The 15,512-nt window shown below is 43.0% G+C and overlaps 3 protein-coding genes across 3 annotated transcripts; 1 reads left to right on the top strand and 2 right to left on the bottom strand.

The window, feature by feature from the left end:
- Positions 1–290: 290 nt before the first annotated feature.
- LOC102704001 lies at positions 291–2,460 on the top strand. Its single transcript, XM_040528408.1, has 3 exons — positions 291–717; positions 790–876; positions 2,064–2,460. Exons 1-3 carry the CDS (start codon positions 370–372, stop codon positions 2,208–2,210), a joined length of 582 nt encoding a protein of 193 aa, XP_040384342.1. The 5' UTR covers positions 291–369; the 3' UTR covers positions 2,211–2,460.
- Positions 2,461–4,786: 2,326 nt separating this feature from the next.
- On the bottom strand, positions 4,787–7,097 carry LOC102703720 (uncharacterized protein At2g38710). The gene is made up of 5 exons (XM_006662560.3): positions 6,859–7,097; positions 6,097–6,216; positions 5,804–5,918; positions 5,637–5,730; positions 4,787–5,330 (listed from the first exon to the last, which is right to left on the bottom strand). The coding sequence occupies exons 1-5, from the start codon at positions 6,960–6,962 to the stop codon at positions 5,110–5,112; spliced, it is 654 nt and encodes a 217-aa protein (XP_006662623.2). The 5' UTR covers positions 6,963–7,097; the 3' UTR covers positions 4,787–5,109.
- Positions 7,098–9,262: 2,165 nt separating this feature from the next.
- Positions 9,263–12,757, bottom strand: LOC102703428 (uncharacterized sugar kinase slr0537). The gene is made up of 5 exons (XM_006662559.3): positions 12,325–12,757; positions 11,369–11,634; positions 11,139–11,256; positions 10,026–10,234; positions 9,263–9,882 (listed from the first exon to the last, which is right to left on the bottom strand). Exons 1-5 carry the CDS (start codon positions 12,661–12,663, stop codon positions 9,429–9,431), a joined length of 1,386 nt encoding a protein of 461 aa, XP_006662622.1. The 5' UTR covers positions 12,664–12,757; the 3' UTR covers positions 9,263–9,428.
- Between the last annotated feature and the right edge of the window lie 2,755 nt (positions 12,758–15,512).

Raw genomic sequence — 15,512 nt, 5'->3', positions numbered from 1 at the left:
GGCGTATTCCTCCACTACGTACAGCATAGAGCAGCACACACAATTCTAGTCGGATGAAATAACCAAAGCTTAGTTTATTTGTTTTACGAGTGCAGAAGAGTAAAATTCATCTAAATGTATTACCATTTGCTTAGCCCATGGGCCGGAGCCACTACCATTCCAGCCCATGGACACGGGGCCGGCCCACCAAAAGTCGCAGCGGGAAATGAGGAGGTTGGGCCCACATGTCAGAGGTTGGGACGGTTTTGAAAAACTGGAATCCCAACCGCTCTCTCGCGCGAGTGCGACTCTCCCTCCCTTCCAATCCCCAAATCCTCTCCTCCTCTTCTCTCCTCGCTATCTAGGGTTTACTGCTCCGCCTCCATCGCCATGCCCAAGCCCAAGGCCAAGGCCAAGCCCAAGCCCAAGCCCAAGGGGAGGAGACCGGCGCCTCCGCCTCCGCCCCCGCCCCCGCCCGCGTCTCCACCTCCGCCGACCACGAATGTGATCGACATCACCTCGTCACCCGACGCCGCCAGCGGCGGCGGCAAGCGGGCGGCCGCCGTGGCGCTGCTCGACATCGAACTCGACGGGATCGAGATATGGACACCGCGCCAGAAGCGCCGCCTCGACGACGACTGCTGCATCCTCGCCGCCGACCCGCTCGCCCACGACGTTGTCCCCACCGCCGCCGCCGACGCCAACGATGACATCGCGGTCGTCGCCGAGAGCGGCAAGGTACGCTGGCTCCGCCCGCCCATTTCAATCGAATCCAGTGTGAGATGCGGGCGGTGGTTTCAATGTTTGCAGGTGGCATGCCGGGACTACCCTCATCCCAGGTCTGTTTGTGCCAAGTATCCCTTCCTCACCACATCCCACGAGGACCATTGCCAGCAGGTACCCCTTCCCATCATTCCATACTTCACTACATGGAAACCTTTCATCATACTGTACAAAATGAGAGATGTCACTGCATTTTTCATTACTAAATTCTGCAAACAACACATCCATGTCCATATATGTAGCCATACAAGATTTTCTCCAGTCTCACAATGTGGCCCCTGCTTCCAACAAGTTGTGGAGTACAAATCGTTGCTAATCTGTAATGCTTGGTGACTGTGAAAATTTAAAATTTACAGCCATTTGCCTTTTTTAAATGTTTTATGACACAGGTTACGTGTAAATAGAGAATGCAACACAAAATGCTATTCTCTGCAGTATTTGGTCCATAAAGTTATCTTACATTACGAATTTTTTTGCTTTGCAATCGAATTACCTATAACAAATGCAAGTATAATGCTCCTTACTGCAAACAACACATACCTGTCCACATATGTAGCCATACAAGATTTTCTCTAGTCAGGGTGGGGAACTGGGGATAGAAAAAAAAAACTCACAATGTGGCTCCTGCTTCCAACAAGTTATGGAGTTCAAATCGGTGCTCATCTGTAACTTTTAAAACGTTTTATCACGTAGGTAAAAAAAATTGTCTAAGCGAGAATGCACCACAGAATGCTGTTCTCTAGCAGTAGTTGGTCCATAAAGTTAGCTTACCTTACAAATTTTCACTTTGCAATCAACTTACCAAATATAATGCTTCTTGCTGTAAATATTAGTCATTTGGGACTTGTGTACTATTACTAGCTTGCTAGATCATGTGCACCGGGGAAAGAACTAGAGTACTAAAGGAGCTTTCTTTGTGTGTCCATGCTAAAAGTAGGTAATAACAACTGTTTCTGCATATGATGACTGTTTCCATTTTGCAGTGTGGGAAGCATGTTACATTGCCTGTAACTGACAATTGGCCACAAAATCAGTTTCTTTGGGATAGTATGGTTTAATTAACTCAACCATCATGCTGCCGTTTTGAATAGTAATACTTAAATCGAATATGCCGTTGTACACTTGTAGTAGAGACAAATAATACAATCCTGCCACTTAAAGCAAGCAGCTGTGTGTATGTCTTTCAAGTATCGAAGTGGTTATGTCCATCGATTATTGGTTACTATTGGACATACCGTACTAGATTTGCATTTCTATTACTTATCGGAATTATCACAAAACGTGTTCCTCATGAGCTGCAGTGTTTCTGCTACGTATGCGACGTGCCTGCCCCATGCTCAACCTGGAAGGGAAAAAAGGGGCATTGCCATGCTTCGGACAAGGACAAGGAGTGGAAGGTCAAGAGAGTGGCAAGGCAGAGGCGAGCAGAAGTGACGCCGCTTACTTGATGGAGAAAATTAGTTGATCATGCCACCTGACGCAGGCCTGGTGTCGGCCATTTTGCACTCACCGGTCGGGTTACTGCAGTAGCTTCAACTGTACAGTGTTACTCCGTAGATTACTATGGACCTATAATTACTCATGCTCCAATACTTGGTTCTTCGCAGTAATATATAGTATACGATATTTCTATGGAGTATCATTATCAGTATCGTATGATATATGTATGCAGTATTAATTAGTATCCTTTTTATTGTTGTGCCTAATTTTTAGCATCGAAAATGCTTCATATACTATGATATTTAGAGCATCCCCAAGAGACTACATATTTGATTTGCATACCAAATTTTAGTAATTATGTTGAAAAATTATTTTCTAAAAGACTATCTATTTGACTTATTATGTTATTTGAATGGCTAAACATGTCTTTCTAAGGTCAGTCTCAAATATGTTTCATAAGGATGTCATACACATTAAATAGGGTCATATCAGTAAAGTTGCTGACTTAGTAGCGTTATTAAACAAGGGAGTTTCATGAGATGAGAGAGAAGTTTTATCCATATAAAACTCATCTGGCTCAGTTACCTAGTTTATAGTTTTGGTAACTATGTCTGGCCTAATGGTCAAAGACCAGTCATCATCTCATCTAATAGGATTGCTATTTATAGGTTCTACATATTTGTGCCCACAAGTCATCCACCCAACCGTTTGGATTTGGAGTGGGGATACTGTCTAGCAGAGTGCAAATCAATTTGAAGATATAATCTTTTGACATGAATGACTAAATTAAAATTTAGAGAGTTAAATTTTAATCATTCTCTTGGAGATGTTATGCAACGTAAATAATGCAGTGTAGCTCAATCGTATGTCTTATGTCTATGCTGCAAACATAGAAAGAGGGAGAAACATATAACATGACGATGCTCTTTTAACATCTGGATTATGCATTTCCTCTTCCTCTTCTATTAATTGTTTCCCACTCCAGCAAATTTTATTGCGATCTGTTCATCTACTTCTTAAGACCTCGAGATCCGAATATGATTACAAATTCGCAGCAAATCCGTTTTACTACTACTAGTAGTTATGAATTCCGATCCGTCCCTTTCTCACATAAGGCTCTTCATTACTCGGTGTGCCTCTTGGGACTCTGCAGTTTGCATTAAATCCAGGCTTGCTATATGTGTATATAAATGGCCACTCTGTATGCTGCGTGGTAATCATCTTCGGCTTCAAACCAAAGTGAAAGAAAAGAAACCTCAATCAAGGGAAACATGGTGAAGATAGAAGAAGAGATTGATGATGACGACTGCTGCGAGATAGACCCTGAAGAGTTTGCCAAGAAAGTTCAGTTCAGAGTATTTGATGATGTCATCCTGGTAGCTGCCAAAGGACCGGTAGATATTCTTTCTTATTCCTTGTTGCCTTGTTATGTTTATATTCCCAAGTAATAATCTTATGATCATTGTGTTTGTTAATGCAAAACTTGTGTTGTGTCAATAAGATATCTGAAGAGAACTATAAAACACAAAAAATTATGCATCAAAAAAATTATGATATGAAACCATGAACAACCGGAACATTTCTCCTGTAGATCAAGGTGGAAATGAATCCACCAGAGGGCTTCCCAACTTCTTTGGATGCCTCTGACTCCGGCAACGACCTGCATCTGCATCATGAACATGCTGCTGGTGATCACATGGATATTCCATTTGAGGTTGATGAAGACGATAAGCTGGACAATGGCGAGGGCAAGCACAGAGCTGACGTTCTCCAGGTAGACGAAGATGGTCGCTGCCCTGAGAAAGTCATCTCTGACAAGGTACCTGTGAAGTGCGAGCCTGAAGACCACGATGCCGCTGGCGAAGATGATGCATATGATCTTCTCCCAGATATCAATGGCTTCAGTCACGAGCTGTTCCCTGATGAACGCAGGGTATTTGACGAGGAAGACGACGATGACGTTGTCGTCGTCCGGAGAGATGCTCCTGAACCGTTCAGTATTTTGTTTTTTCATATAATGTTTTGCTAAGAGGATAACGCCATATGTAATCATCTAAATTTCATCAAATGAGAGTACCGTCTTGCAAACAAATTTCATGTGACGCTTTGGATTTTTGTATACTGACTGAAAACATGCGAGGGCATGAGCCACTAATAACTTCTCTATGATGCTGGATATCTAGGTTGCACTGAGAGACTTTCCTCATCCTAGGCACTTGTGTGCAAGATTCCCCTTCGAAAAGACTGATCATGAGAGCCGCTGCAGGAAGGTAATTCGATTTTACCCGACTTTTGCAGCTATTTTTTCTCTCATCATATATTAGCAGACATGATCATACTAGTTGTGTATTTGCATGTTTTGTCAGTGCTATTGCTGCGTGTGTCAAGTGCCTGCTTCCAGTTGTCTGAAGTGGAATGGAACTGAAGGGCACTGCCATGAAACCGAACCAACCAAGAATTCTTCACTGTTTGCCTGATCTATGCATGATCAGACTGTACTAAGTTCACTAGTTTTTCTTATCGATATAATTCGGCTTAGCAAGCAAACAAGGTGCAGATCACAATAGTTGAGTGCCAGATACCATGCATAATTCTGATGTATTAAGAAAGACGTGAGCTTTATGTGATTACTTTGGATTACCAAGGTCAGGGGATGCTCAACTTGAATCAATTCATGCCACCATTTTTGGGGCACTGATGCCCATAGTTTTGCAAGATACATAACCATTGTTTGTCCAGGAAGACATAATTTTGGGGATCTGCTGGCATAGCTTACCCTTTTCTTTGGAATGAAAATGATGGCATATCAATGAGCTGCAAGGGGTGTAACTTTCTAAACAAATTCTCACCCCAAGTGCTCCCAGATAAATTATAAATAGTTATTTTAGCTGCTGCAGTACAGATGAGTCAATGGCCTGGTTTGAAGCCATTAACTATGGGTGCCCCGTTAATTTCTGGTGCAGCTCCTCTGTTCTTCTTGATGTATGCAGCATATTCACCATAGTGCATAGTGTACAGCGTACTCTGGTAGCGGGTGACACGGATTTTCTTCCTCAAAGAGTCAGTGATGGTACCATTGTAACCTGACTTCCTCATGAGTGAGTCAATAGTCTCTAGGTGTGTCCATCCTGCCAGGTATCAGGCCTCATGTTATGCATAGTTTCATAGAAATGCAGAATGAGACTAACACTAGAGTGATCCAAGAACTAGAGGATATTGCCTTCTCTTGTTGTTCTTTCGTGCTTCTAGATTTGTATTTTCATCATATTATATGCAAAAAGAAGGTGAAATCGATTCAAAGGAACTACTAGAAGAAAACACTCAAAGCTGATTTAAAATTTTTTGTAGTTGCGATAACTAGTGACTAAGAGACGTGTGTAAGAAGTAAAAATGTATCATTCAGTGGAAATATATAGATGCAGATAAGGTTTCACCTTCATGAGCAGCAACCTCAGGTAAATAAGTTGCACTGCGCCTCATGTTATAGTCCGGATCAGTGAATTCAATAATTAAGCCATGCTTGCCCACCTGCATTACCACATGAATTAATTTATTAAGAGTGTATGATGAAAGAATCACTAAAGCAATGTGTAGTAACTACCTCCCAATCGAGATGGTTTAGTGCAGTCTCATATTCAGTCAGTATAGATACTGTGCATTCCAAATACGGCAGTTCTTTTGATTGTATAGGAGGAAAGCGGCGGTCCCTCAATGCACTGCAAGAGCATATAATTAGCTTTCTGTCTATCTCAATACAATAGGAGTCAACAATTGAACATTACCTAGGTTTTGTTATGTATAGTGTAAAACAGATCTACCAGTGGTATTAACATGGAGATCATGTGTTTCCAGTAAGAAATTAGAAATTGGCAGCAATGATCATTCGGTAGTTACCTTGTGAGCGCATACTCCTTGAAGCCAGTGACAATCTGACGAGCCTCCAAGGTTCCAATGCATCCACGGAGGCGTGGTTCAGAACCGTTGGTAACCTTCTTCCAGGTGACAAACAATGGGCTGAAGCGTACAAAAATAACCCCATTGAGTTCAGAACTTGGTCGTTCCAGCAAGAATACCTTAATCATAAATCACTTAACATGTACTATTACATGGGTAGAAAAGCATCTCGCATTGAAAGCAGACTAGGCTAAAGACCAGAAAACAAAAAAGGAGAAAAAAAAATCTTAAACTAACAGTTGTATCTGTGACGATTTTTAACGCTAGTACTCAAGAAAATCTCAACAACTGCAACGAAATCCCTTCCCTCTCTGCTTTCAGAGAATCAAACGAAGCAATCCCTCCAGTGAAAGGCAAATGACACAGCCATCTTTTGAAATGTGGCTGCTTTGCTTTCTCTCAGCAAGAATACTATTACTAACTAACAGGCCATATACAAAAATCTGCTAAACCAACAAGGAGTGATTAATCTACACAGATGATAAATCAAAGCGATGAGCACCCTCCGTAAACGGCGAAACCAAAAATCCAGCACAGGCCCACGTAGATGGAAAAGTCGGCACCTTTGCCCCCAATCTACCACACGAATTGACCCGAAACCGCACCGGAATCGCGGCGGCCAAAACCCAAACTTTCCTCGTCGGGAAGGGCGGACGACGAGAGATGCACGATCGCCGTGGGGAAGGGGTGGGGGGAGCTTACTGGATGCCCTCCTCGAAGGCCGGCGGCGGCGGCTGGTCGCCGCTGTAGTGGGCGACGAGGGTGTCGAAGCAGTAGACCGCCATTTCCTCCGTGGCCACCACCATCCTGTCCTGCCAAGCGGCGCGTCGGCAGCGGCTTGGGCTGGGCGGTCGTCGGCGGCCGCCGCTTCCGCGCTCAGGGAAGGAGGAGGCGGAGACGGAGGTGGGGGAGGGGGAGGAGGAGAAGGAAGCGAGCGAAAGATGCGTCCTTTTTGTTTGCTTCGCGTTGGGTTTGAGGTCAAGTCGCAAACACGACGAGCTCTCCTTTTTCGGATGGTCAGTTTTGCCTCTTCGATTTTCTGATATTTACGTATTTTTATACGGCTTTAGGTTGGGAGAAAGGGATAGATTCGAGATTTCCAGTTTATATACCTGTAGCTAGACTACCCGTATCTGCAAAACGAGACCAAACAGAAACAGGCATGCTTCCCTTTTTTTTAATCCAAACAAAAGACCACATTAGCTAACATGTGAGTACCAAAGTTATCTTTTATTTGGCACGGTAATATATATATATATATATATATATATATATATATACACACACACACTCCATACATTTATAACCTCCGAACGTCTTCAAGATATTTCTAAAATTAATCTCTAAAACAAAATTTTATGTATGTCTAACATATTTCCAGGTCATTTACGTATGCGTAAAATCAGCTCTCTTATCCTAGGTATAGTGGAAAAATATGTGTTTTCAATATAATAATTTAGTTTTGAGTTTTATTTGAAGAAGAGCATAATTTTATACCCAGCGTTTTTTAGGATAAAAATCAACAAAAGATTTCGGGAAGAAAAATATTATCATTCTCTTACTACACGTACAAGGGATTCTCATTATCGTTTTTATCGCTGTATGCTGGAAGAGAGAGAATAGGAGATAAAAAAATAGTTGTTTTGCATAGAGTCAACAAAACATCGACTTTTGGCGCATAAAACAAGGAGACAATCATAAAATCTGCTTTGTACGTGTGCTGACTCTAATTAGAGACGATGATTAGATGGAATATGAACGAAAAATTAATTAGCTTGTAATTATAAAGAGTTAGCTTGAAAGATATGATGAGTTTTTTCTATTAACGTAGCTTAGATAGAGCCCGTAATAAACTCCGCCTTTGAACACCCTTATATTTTCTCTGAGGACTGGATACGTATATCCTAGTATATTGATGGAGTTGTCGCGAACGTGTTGCTATTGCTATTAATAGCGCGTCACCTGCTAAGAAAATAAAAATCTGGATTACGAAGAGAGCCCGTCGATGATTTGGCAGGTGCAATAGCATTCAGAATGAAATGAGCAGCAACTCCATAGTGTTTAAATATCTGAATTCTGAACTCTGAACACGACATGTTAAAAGATTTGCATCCTTATCTCCTCTCTTTTGTTTATATTTATAACCTAAAATTCAAAATTTTCACTTTAAATTTAAAATTAATTTTAGTTTTTTTTAAAAAATCAGTCTTTGATTTTAGATCTATAAAAACATAAAAAAATATTTAATTTTTTCATTTACAAATATAGCGTTCGGCGAAAGAGACAACTAAAATAAGGAGGCCCTTAGCAGGTGCAGTATCGTTCAGAATGAAATATTAGCACAACTGAACAGCAACTCCATTGCTGTGTGTGTTTACTTTAAGCTGGAGGGGTAGTTGAGTTTCAAGTTTCAACTATTTCACGATTTCTCTTCTTCCCTAGCTTGCTTCCATCTCTTGCCAACGTTGACATGGGTGTAGAATAGTATCAGCTTTTCCCTTTCATTCTCCCCCCAAAATGCAAGCCTGATTACGACATTCTTGCTAATCTGCCTCTAGGGCCGGCAAAGCATGCGTATTCTGTAAGCAGAATCCGTTTTGGAGAAAATATATTGAGAGATAGAAAAAAACAAAGTTTTACTAGCATTTGATGCAGAGCAAGCATGCTACTACTTGTATAATTGATACGGAGTAGTAGTAGAACAATGAAAAGAATCTAGATGCAGCTTTAGGTAGGCCAAGCTCTGACTAATGCTAGCTCCAGATATCACAGTACAGTACCACATCAGCCTCAGCCTTTCACAGATGAAACCGACGCTTGACCCAACCGGATCGAATCCCATCCAACAAAGTAGGATTCACATCTACTAGTAGCACTCCTACGTACTGTATGCACCATCCTGCAACTTGGCACTAACAACATTTTCTCCTCATTTCATTGCGATTTCAGTGGACCACATTCTAAACAGACCAAGATTTCATGTCATGCCTCTTGAGTGTACACAATAGCCAATGGAAACACCGAAACACATGAATTGTGGCACTGCCTTATCCAAGTTACGACTATATTCAATTCAATGAGAAATCCATGTAATGTAGTGGAGTAGTATGTAACATACTTTGATTTCCGGAGCCAAATTTAAGAAAGGTAACAAAGGTCTTAAGGACTGACAAGCTGGGTAGCTCAGCTGTGCTGAACAATTAGCTAGCTAGGCCTAAAGGAAACAGATGCTATATACAAGTGGAGTCCTAGGACAGTTTCACCTAAAACGATCAGAAGTTTGAAACATGATCTGTTTCAATATCTGAACAAAACTCCAGGTTATCTAGGTGATGGGCGAATGATTCAGCCAATTTGTCGGCGTCCTGAACCCGTAGGCGTGTGCCTTGCTGCCCAACGACAACAGCCGCTACTCGCGAAGCTAGCAGGCCAATGCCCTTCAAATCTGACGAGCCCCGGAGGATGCCGTACAGAATCCCTGAAGCATATGCATCACCAGCCCCACAGGTATCTACTGGTACACAAGGCGGTGGAGGAATGTAGATCGCTTCCCCTTTTACTCCGATATATGAACCTTGCACACCATCTGTCACAGATACTAGAGGAACAGAATGGCTTAAGTATCTTGCCGCTGACATGGGGCTATCTGTTGAGCTTAGCTCACAGAATGCCCTTGCTTCGTTGGCATTGGCGAACAATATGTCCGCATAGTTTGCTACAATATCCCTGAAAATAAATTTGGTGCACAGTCAGTACATTGAAGTTCAGGGATGAAGTAGTGCTATACTAGCATAATATAAAGAAAACAATGCAGTCAACACCCCAAAAACGTGATTAGCAGGATATCGTTTGCAGGAGACTAGTCTCACCAAAAATCATTGTAGCAACGCTTGATGCATGACACATCCGATGCTGTAACTGCAATAAGTGAGCCATTCTTATGAGCATCTTCACATGCTTGCTTGATGGCTTCGATCGTGTGAGGTAGCTCGAATAGGTAACCTTCCACAATTAGTATATTTGACTTGGATACTAGACTGGCCAAATCTGAATCATAACTCAAAGTTGAAGATGTTCCCTGGAAATACAAAAAATACAAGGAAACCGTTAGAGCATACTCCTATATCAGTGTATCAGCAACACCTGTACACTGTTGACTGGTAAATAAATTGTACTTGACGAATGTGCAATGAGCAGAAGAGTTCAGCTAGGGGTGGATAATGAGTCGGCTCGGCTCGGCCTGGCTCGTTAAGATAACAAGCTAGCTCGGCTCGGCTCGTTATCGTAACGAGCTAAAAACCCAGCTCGGGTCGGCTCGTTACAAAGCTCGAGCTGGCTCGTTAGGCTCGCGAGCCATGCATGAAAAGTTAATTTAAACAATTTTTAATAGATTATATAAGCAAATTTTTAGTTCAAACATGCAAATAATATGAAATTGTATCTAAATATTAAAGTTTGAACCATCAAATCACATGGTGAACCTATAAAGTATTGAACACATGCTTTCCGGGTGTAATGAATGCCGACGAATCGCGTATCTTTGGTCTAGCTCGTTAGGCTCACGAGCTAGGTCGAGCTGGCTTGTTATCTCTAACGAGCTAAAATGCTAGCTCGGCTCGTTAGAAAAATAAAACGAGCCGAGTTTGTCACGAGTCGAGCGAGCTAACGAGCCACGAGCTTTCTGTCCACCCCTAAGTGCAGCCAACCAATGATAAAGCATGTCAAGCAAACTTGTTAGTTGCAATCTGACGGTGTTACTAACTGATATGTTCATACTAAAAGGTGGCTTGGTAAAACTGCTCATCTCTTCAAAAAGTAAAATTTATGCATTGCCAAACAAACATGCTTAGATTTAGATATGCACTTTATGCAGACGAAGAGTGATTGCTGCACTTTCAGAAAGATGTTAGACTGTTATCACAACTCTGAAGTACTTAGTAGGAGGAAAATAACAACTCTGAATTAGAAATATATGAACTAACCTGGTATGCAAGCATAGTTCGCTGTGCATCTGGAGTTGTTAGAACAATCACCGTTCCAGTTGTCCCATCTTCGACCGGCTTAGACAAGAAATGCACATTAGCACGGTTCAATTTTCCCCTAATAGCACAATTCAACCAACAGTGTGATGTCAGCCAACACTCTGAAGCCTCTCATTTAGCAATAGTACATCAGTATGAGCAGCAATTTAGATGTCAGATTAGTGAACTACCTATAGAAACTACCAAGTGGATCGCTGCCCACACTGCCAGCCATCGCAATTCTGAGTTTGGGGTAGCTAGTGGACCGGCTACTACCAAGCCTTGATAGCGCAACAAGAGAGTTGGACAATGAGCCTCCAGCAGCAGCCTTGTAGCTACAACCATCCATGGCACGCAAGACACGCCCTCTTTCCTCATGGTTGACAACCTTTCTAGTACCTTTTTCTATGCCCAATCTCTCAAGGAACTCGTCATCCACCATGCCTGAGAAATCAACCTAATTGAAAGGCAAAATACAGCCATCAATTAGCATTGATCCCAACAGATTGAACAGGATAAACTACAGGATAGTGATAGCTCTTTGCAACACAGACACATAGGAAGAAAGAACCCTTCATTTGTTTAAGCGTTCACGCAAGTTGCACACGAGTAGTGACGAACCATGCACAGTTTCAAACGCTGTCAGTAGAAACAGTGGCGACAGCTGAGCCAAATTAACCGTTTCATTCAACCATAAAAGCGGTCAGTTTCTTGCATGCAAGTACTGGTTATTTGGCGATGACTCAATGAGCATCGATCAGGAACATGAAAAGGAAGCACCTTTCAATGCTTAGTAAGTAAATCTCAGAAAACCACGGGTAATATCGACCAAGTTTCATAAAACCACATAGCTTTTGGTACGTGGCAAATAACCACAGGTGTTTTGGTCATGTAGTTTTAAAAACACACACTTTTGACCAAACTTTACATATAAAAATATATGTAAAATTATATCAGATTATAAGTTTTTTGACACATCATATAGAAAAAGTTTCAACTACTTAACATTATTCATCTTGTTTTGCTATTGGTTTTGTGAAATTCTTGGACTATAATATCCAGGGTTATGTGTCATATGCCAAAATTAACAATGGTGGTCTGTGCAACACAGATGTAGAAATAATGAGATTAGAAGAGATAGGCGAACCATGGCCTGGCCGAGGCCGAGGACGTCCCATCGCTCGGGCCCGGAGGGAGGCGCGTGGAGGTCGAGGCCGAGGCCGACGTCCTCCCCCTCGAGCGGCCGCAGAACGGCGTCGGCGTCCTCCTCGTCGTCACTCTCGGCGGCATCGGCGTCCTCGAACCCTCCCAGAAGAGCCCTCGGCGCCACGAGCCGGCCCTCCCATCGCACGGCGAAGCGGCTGTACCGGCGTGGCCGTCGCGTGGCGCGCGGCGGCAGAGGGGAGAGGGAGGCGGACGGGGAAGCGGGCGGAGAGGAGAGGCGGGGGAGGATGCGGGAGGAGGGGGAGGAGGAGGCGAGCGCCATCGCTGGTGGGCTCGCCGTGGTGGTGGGAGGGGAGAGGGAGGATTGATTGGGGCGCGAGAAGAAGAAGAAGAAGAAGAAGGCGATGGCGTGGAGCTCCCGCGGCCGTCTCTTCTTCCAACTCTATCGGCTCGCCACGCATCCAGAGTCCAGACCTCGCCCGACACGTAGGCCCACGTAATGGGCTGTGATTGATGTGAGCTGAGGTACGTACGGCCCATCAGTTCTCATTGGGCCCAGATTCATTGTAGAAGTCCGTAGGTGAATGGCTGGATTTCACATGCAGGCCCACGTGTGGAGGCCTTTTGATCAGCCTGGAACTTTTCTTTTAAGATGGGCCCAATGCCGAATGGTCCAGGCGTACTTGGATTGGAATCTGTTTGTTTGTTACAGAAGATGTATTTTTTTGTTTCGCGTATTTACAAAAATCTATTCCCAAACATTTTCTTTATGATCTGGTAGACGTCCATTGCGGTAACTTGACAGGGAGGGAGCAAACGGTACGGTGTGAATTTTACATACAGATCCCAGACCTGCTGACAAAAACTCACGGCTTGGGTAATTTTGCAGATGACCCTCTAGCTAAACAAAAACACTCTTTGGGAGAACATCTTTTCGAAAATGAAAACCTCCCAAAGGACATTGGAGGTATAAGTATGTAAATACACGAAATGAAAATTGTTTTTGCATATGTTTTAATATATATATATATATAATTCCTTTTATTGTTCAATCAAGCTGCTCTGTACAAAAGACAGCGTGCATTTGTTTACAAGTGGGAAAAGGAAGGGTATGACATGGGATTCCTCTTGCCATGGATGGATGGATTCATGTCAGCTGGGGACCCGGCTTTGCATCTGTGGCGATATATGCATTCGCAGGAGCCGGCAGTCTGCTGCAACCTTGGAACCGTATTGATACCTTCGCTGCTCCATGGATAGATATGGCATCTATCACTAATTAATTACCCATCGGATAGTTGTTGTCTGACTGCCTGCTCCTGCCGCATACGCATTCATCACTGATTAACTCATCGGCTTACACATATACTACCATCAGCAGCACACATCTGGACTGTAACAGGTCTTGGATTACTGTATCAATCAGCAACGGACTTGATTTTTTTTAATAATTTCCATAACAATTAATTTATAGTTTTATATGTAGATTCATTCACGAGTTCTATATATCTATCTGTATTTAATAATTTCTTCCAAAAGAGAAAAATATTGCTTCAACACTTGCACAGGATATGGAGCAGGGTGGCCAAAACCGACGGATATCCACCGTGGTTAACGTGATTGCCGGGATAACCGTGATCATCTCGGTGAGAAACGAACTAAAACCATGAAAAATTTGCTATAATCGTGTGATAATCGTGCTCTGCCAACGACGGTTTGGGAGCCATCCGTGCTTACGTAAATCGTTCTTCCTAACCTCTTTGAACTAACTGTATCAGTCTTTGATCGAAATTTGAACAGAATACCTGAATCGGAATCATGATTAGACGAGGGAAACGCCGGTAAGAAGGTGACAGTTCCCAGTTGCATGTCCTGTCTTGTCATGGTTGTTCGCGGCCAAAACTTTCTGTTGTTTCGAGTGCGTCAGGTCGGTCGCCGGAAGCCATCACCAAACGTGCATGGCGTTGACCTTCTCTTTGTTTGTTGGTCAATTCAAAGGCCACCCGTGCATCATCTCATCTGACTCCGTCTGGGTGGACCGAGCACTGTACAGTTACGGATCGATCAATTTGTTCCTGTTTAGAATAACATTCTAACAGAAAAAACAAGCTGAATACTACTTACTGCTTATTAAAAAAACCTTTATTTATAAGCAAACATTGCATCGTTGTATAGCAAATTGTTGATAAATATTTTGGGATTTAAAAAGTAACAAATGTTTTAATATTAATAGCTTTTAATAGGTATACGAAATGTGCTAAAACTAAAGTCTTTTTTTGGAATGAGTGAGTAGCTGATTCACTTAATAGTTGTCTATATATTCTCACTATAATATCGAGTACATGATTCATCTCTCTCTGGCTTAGTTTAAGAGAGACAGTGCTGTTATCCTCCACTCTCTCCTTAGTAAGCACAAATTTGATGTGTCAATATATATAACCCCTTATGTATCTCGCGAGAATTTGAACGAAAAAACAATCATACGGTTTTATTTTTTATATTTCTTATTTTGATTTTATTATTTGAAAAAATAGTGTTGATTTTGGTTTTTTTATCGAAGTTATCATATTGTTTAATATCCATTAAATTTAAAAAAACCATGACACTTCTTAATAAATAAGTAATGAATTAGATGAGAGGGTGGGAAAAGATAAAATAGGAAATAACAAATTAATGTGACAAAATAGCAATGTCAAAAATACTTATATTGTGAACAATGTTTTCTTTCACGCCATGTGTAGGTTTGTCTGGTCGCCGGGATCGGGTGGGTCTGCAGTTCGGCCCACCCGGGCTGCGTCCGGGCCCCGGGTTTTCTGAAGGCCGGCCCACGTATCGGACCAGAAGCTGACCGCCCGGTGGGTCCCACGCGCAGTGACAGGTGGCAGCCCGCCCTCGGAAACCGGAGCAAGGTCGCAGGCGCGCGCGCGTGCTGGGTCCCGCGTATATATTTTCTCGGGACGGACGAGACGGTCACGTGACCGGCCTGGATTCCTGGCACCGCTCGCGGGCCCCACCGCCAGCCTCTCTCTGACTTTTTTTTTTTGAGAACGCCTCTCTCTGACTCTGACCACCCCAGCAGCCACAACTCACCTCCGCCTTCCTACCCGCTCCCGGCTGCGCCGCTTCCAGGTGGTCCCCACGCGGCCGCCCGCCCGAGTCGCAGCGCTGCTA

Source organism: Oryza brachyantha, chromosome 10, assembly GCF_000231095.2.
Source record: "Oryza brachyantha chromosome 10, ObraRS2, whole genome shotgun sequence".
Classification (NCBI taxonomy): Eukaryota; Viridiplantae; Streptophyta; class Magnoliopsida; order Poales; family Poaceae; genus Oryza; species Oryza brachyantha.
This window is presented reverse-complemented; position numbering and strand designations above follow the sequence as displayed.

Bases quoted from the DNA above. Each gene is read 5' to 3' on its own strand.
- LOC102704001 (XM_040528408.1), top strand. From the start codon at position 370: ATGCCCAAGCCCAAGGCCAAGGCCAAGCCCAAGCCCAAGCCCAAGGGG. The intron at 718-789 runs GTACGCTGGCTC...CAATGTTTGCAG, and splicing joins TCGTCGCCGAGAGCGGCAAG to GTGGCATGCCGGGACTACCC. The intron at 877-2,063 runs GTACCCCTTCCC...CATGAGCTGCAG, and splicing joins ACGAGGACCATTGCCAGCAG to TGTTTCTGCTACGTATGCGA.
- LOC102703720 (XM_006662560.3), bottom strand. From the start codon at position 6,962: ATGGTGGTGGCCACGGAGGAAATGGCGGTCTACTGCTTCGACACCCTC. The intron at 5,919-6,096 runs GTAACTACCGAA...ATGCTCTTGCAG, and splicing joins AAGGAGTATGCGCTCACAAG to TGCATTGAGGGACCGCCGCT. The intron at 5,731-5,803 runs GTAGTTACTACA...GTGGTAATGCAG, and splicing joins TAAACCATCTCGATTGGGAG to GTGGGCAAGCATGGCTTAAT.
- LOC102703428 (XM_006662559.3), bottom strand. From the start codon at position 12,663: ATGGCGCTCGCCTCCTCCTCCCCCTCCTCCCGCATCCTCCCCCGCCTC. The intron at 10,235-11,138 runs GTTAGTTCATAT...TTGTATTTCCAG, and splicing joins GAACTATGCTTGCATACCAG to GGAACATCTTCAACTTTGAG. The intron at 9,883-10,025 runs GTGAGACTAGTC...ATTTATTTTCAG, and splicing joins CGTTGCTACAATGATTTTTG to GGATATTGTAGCAAACTATG.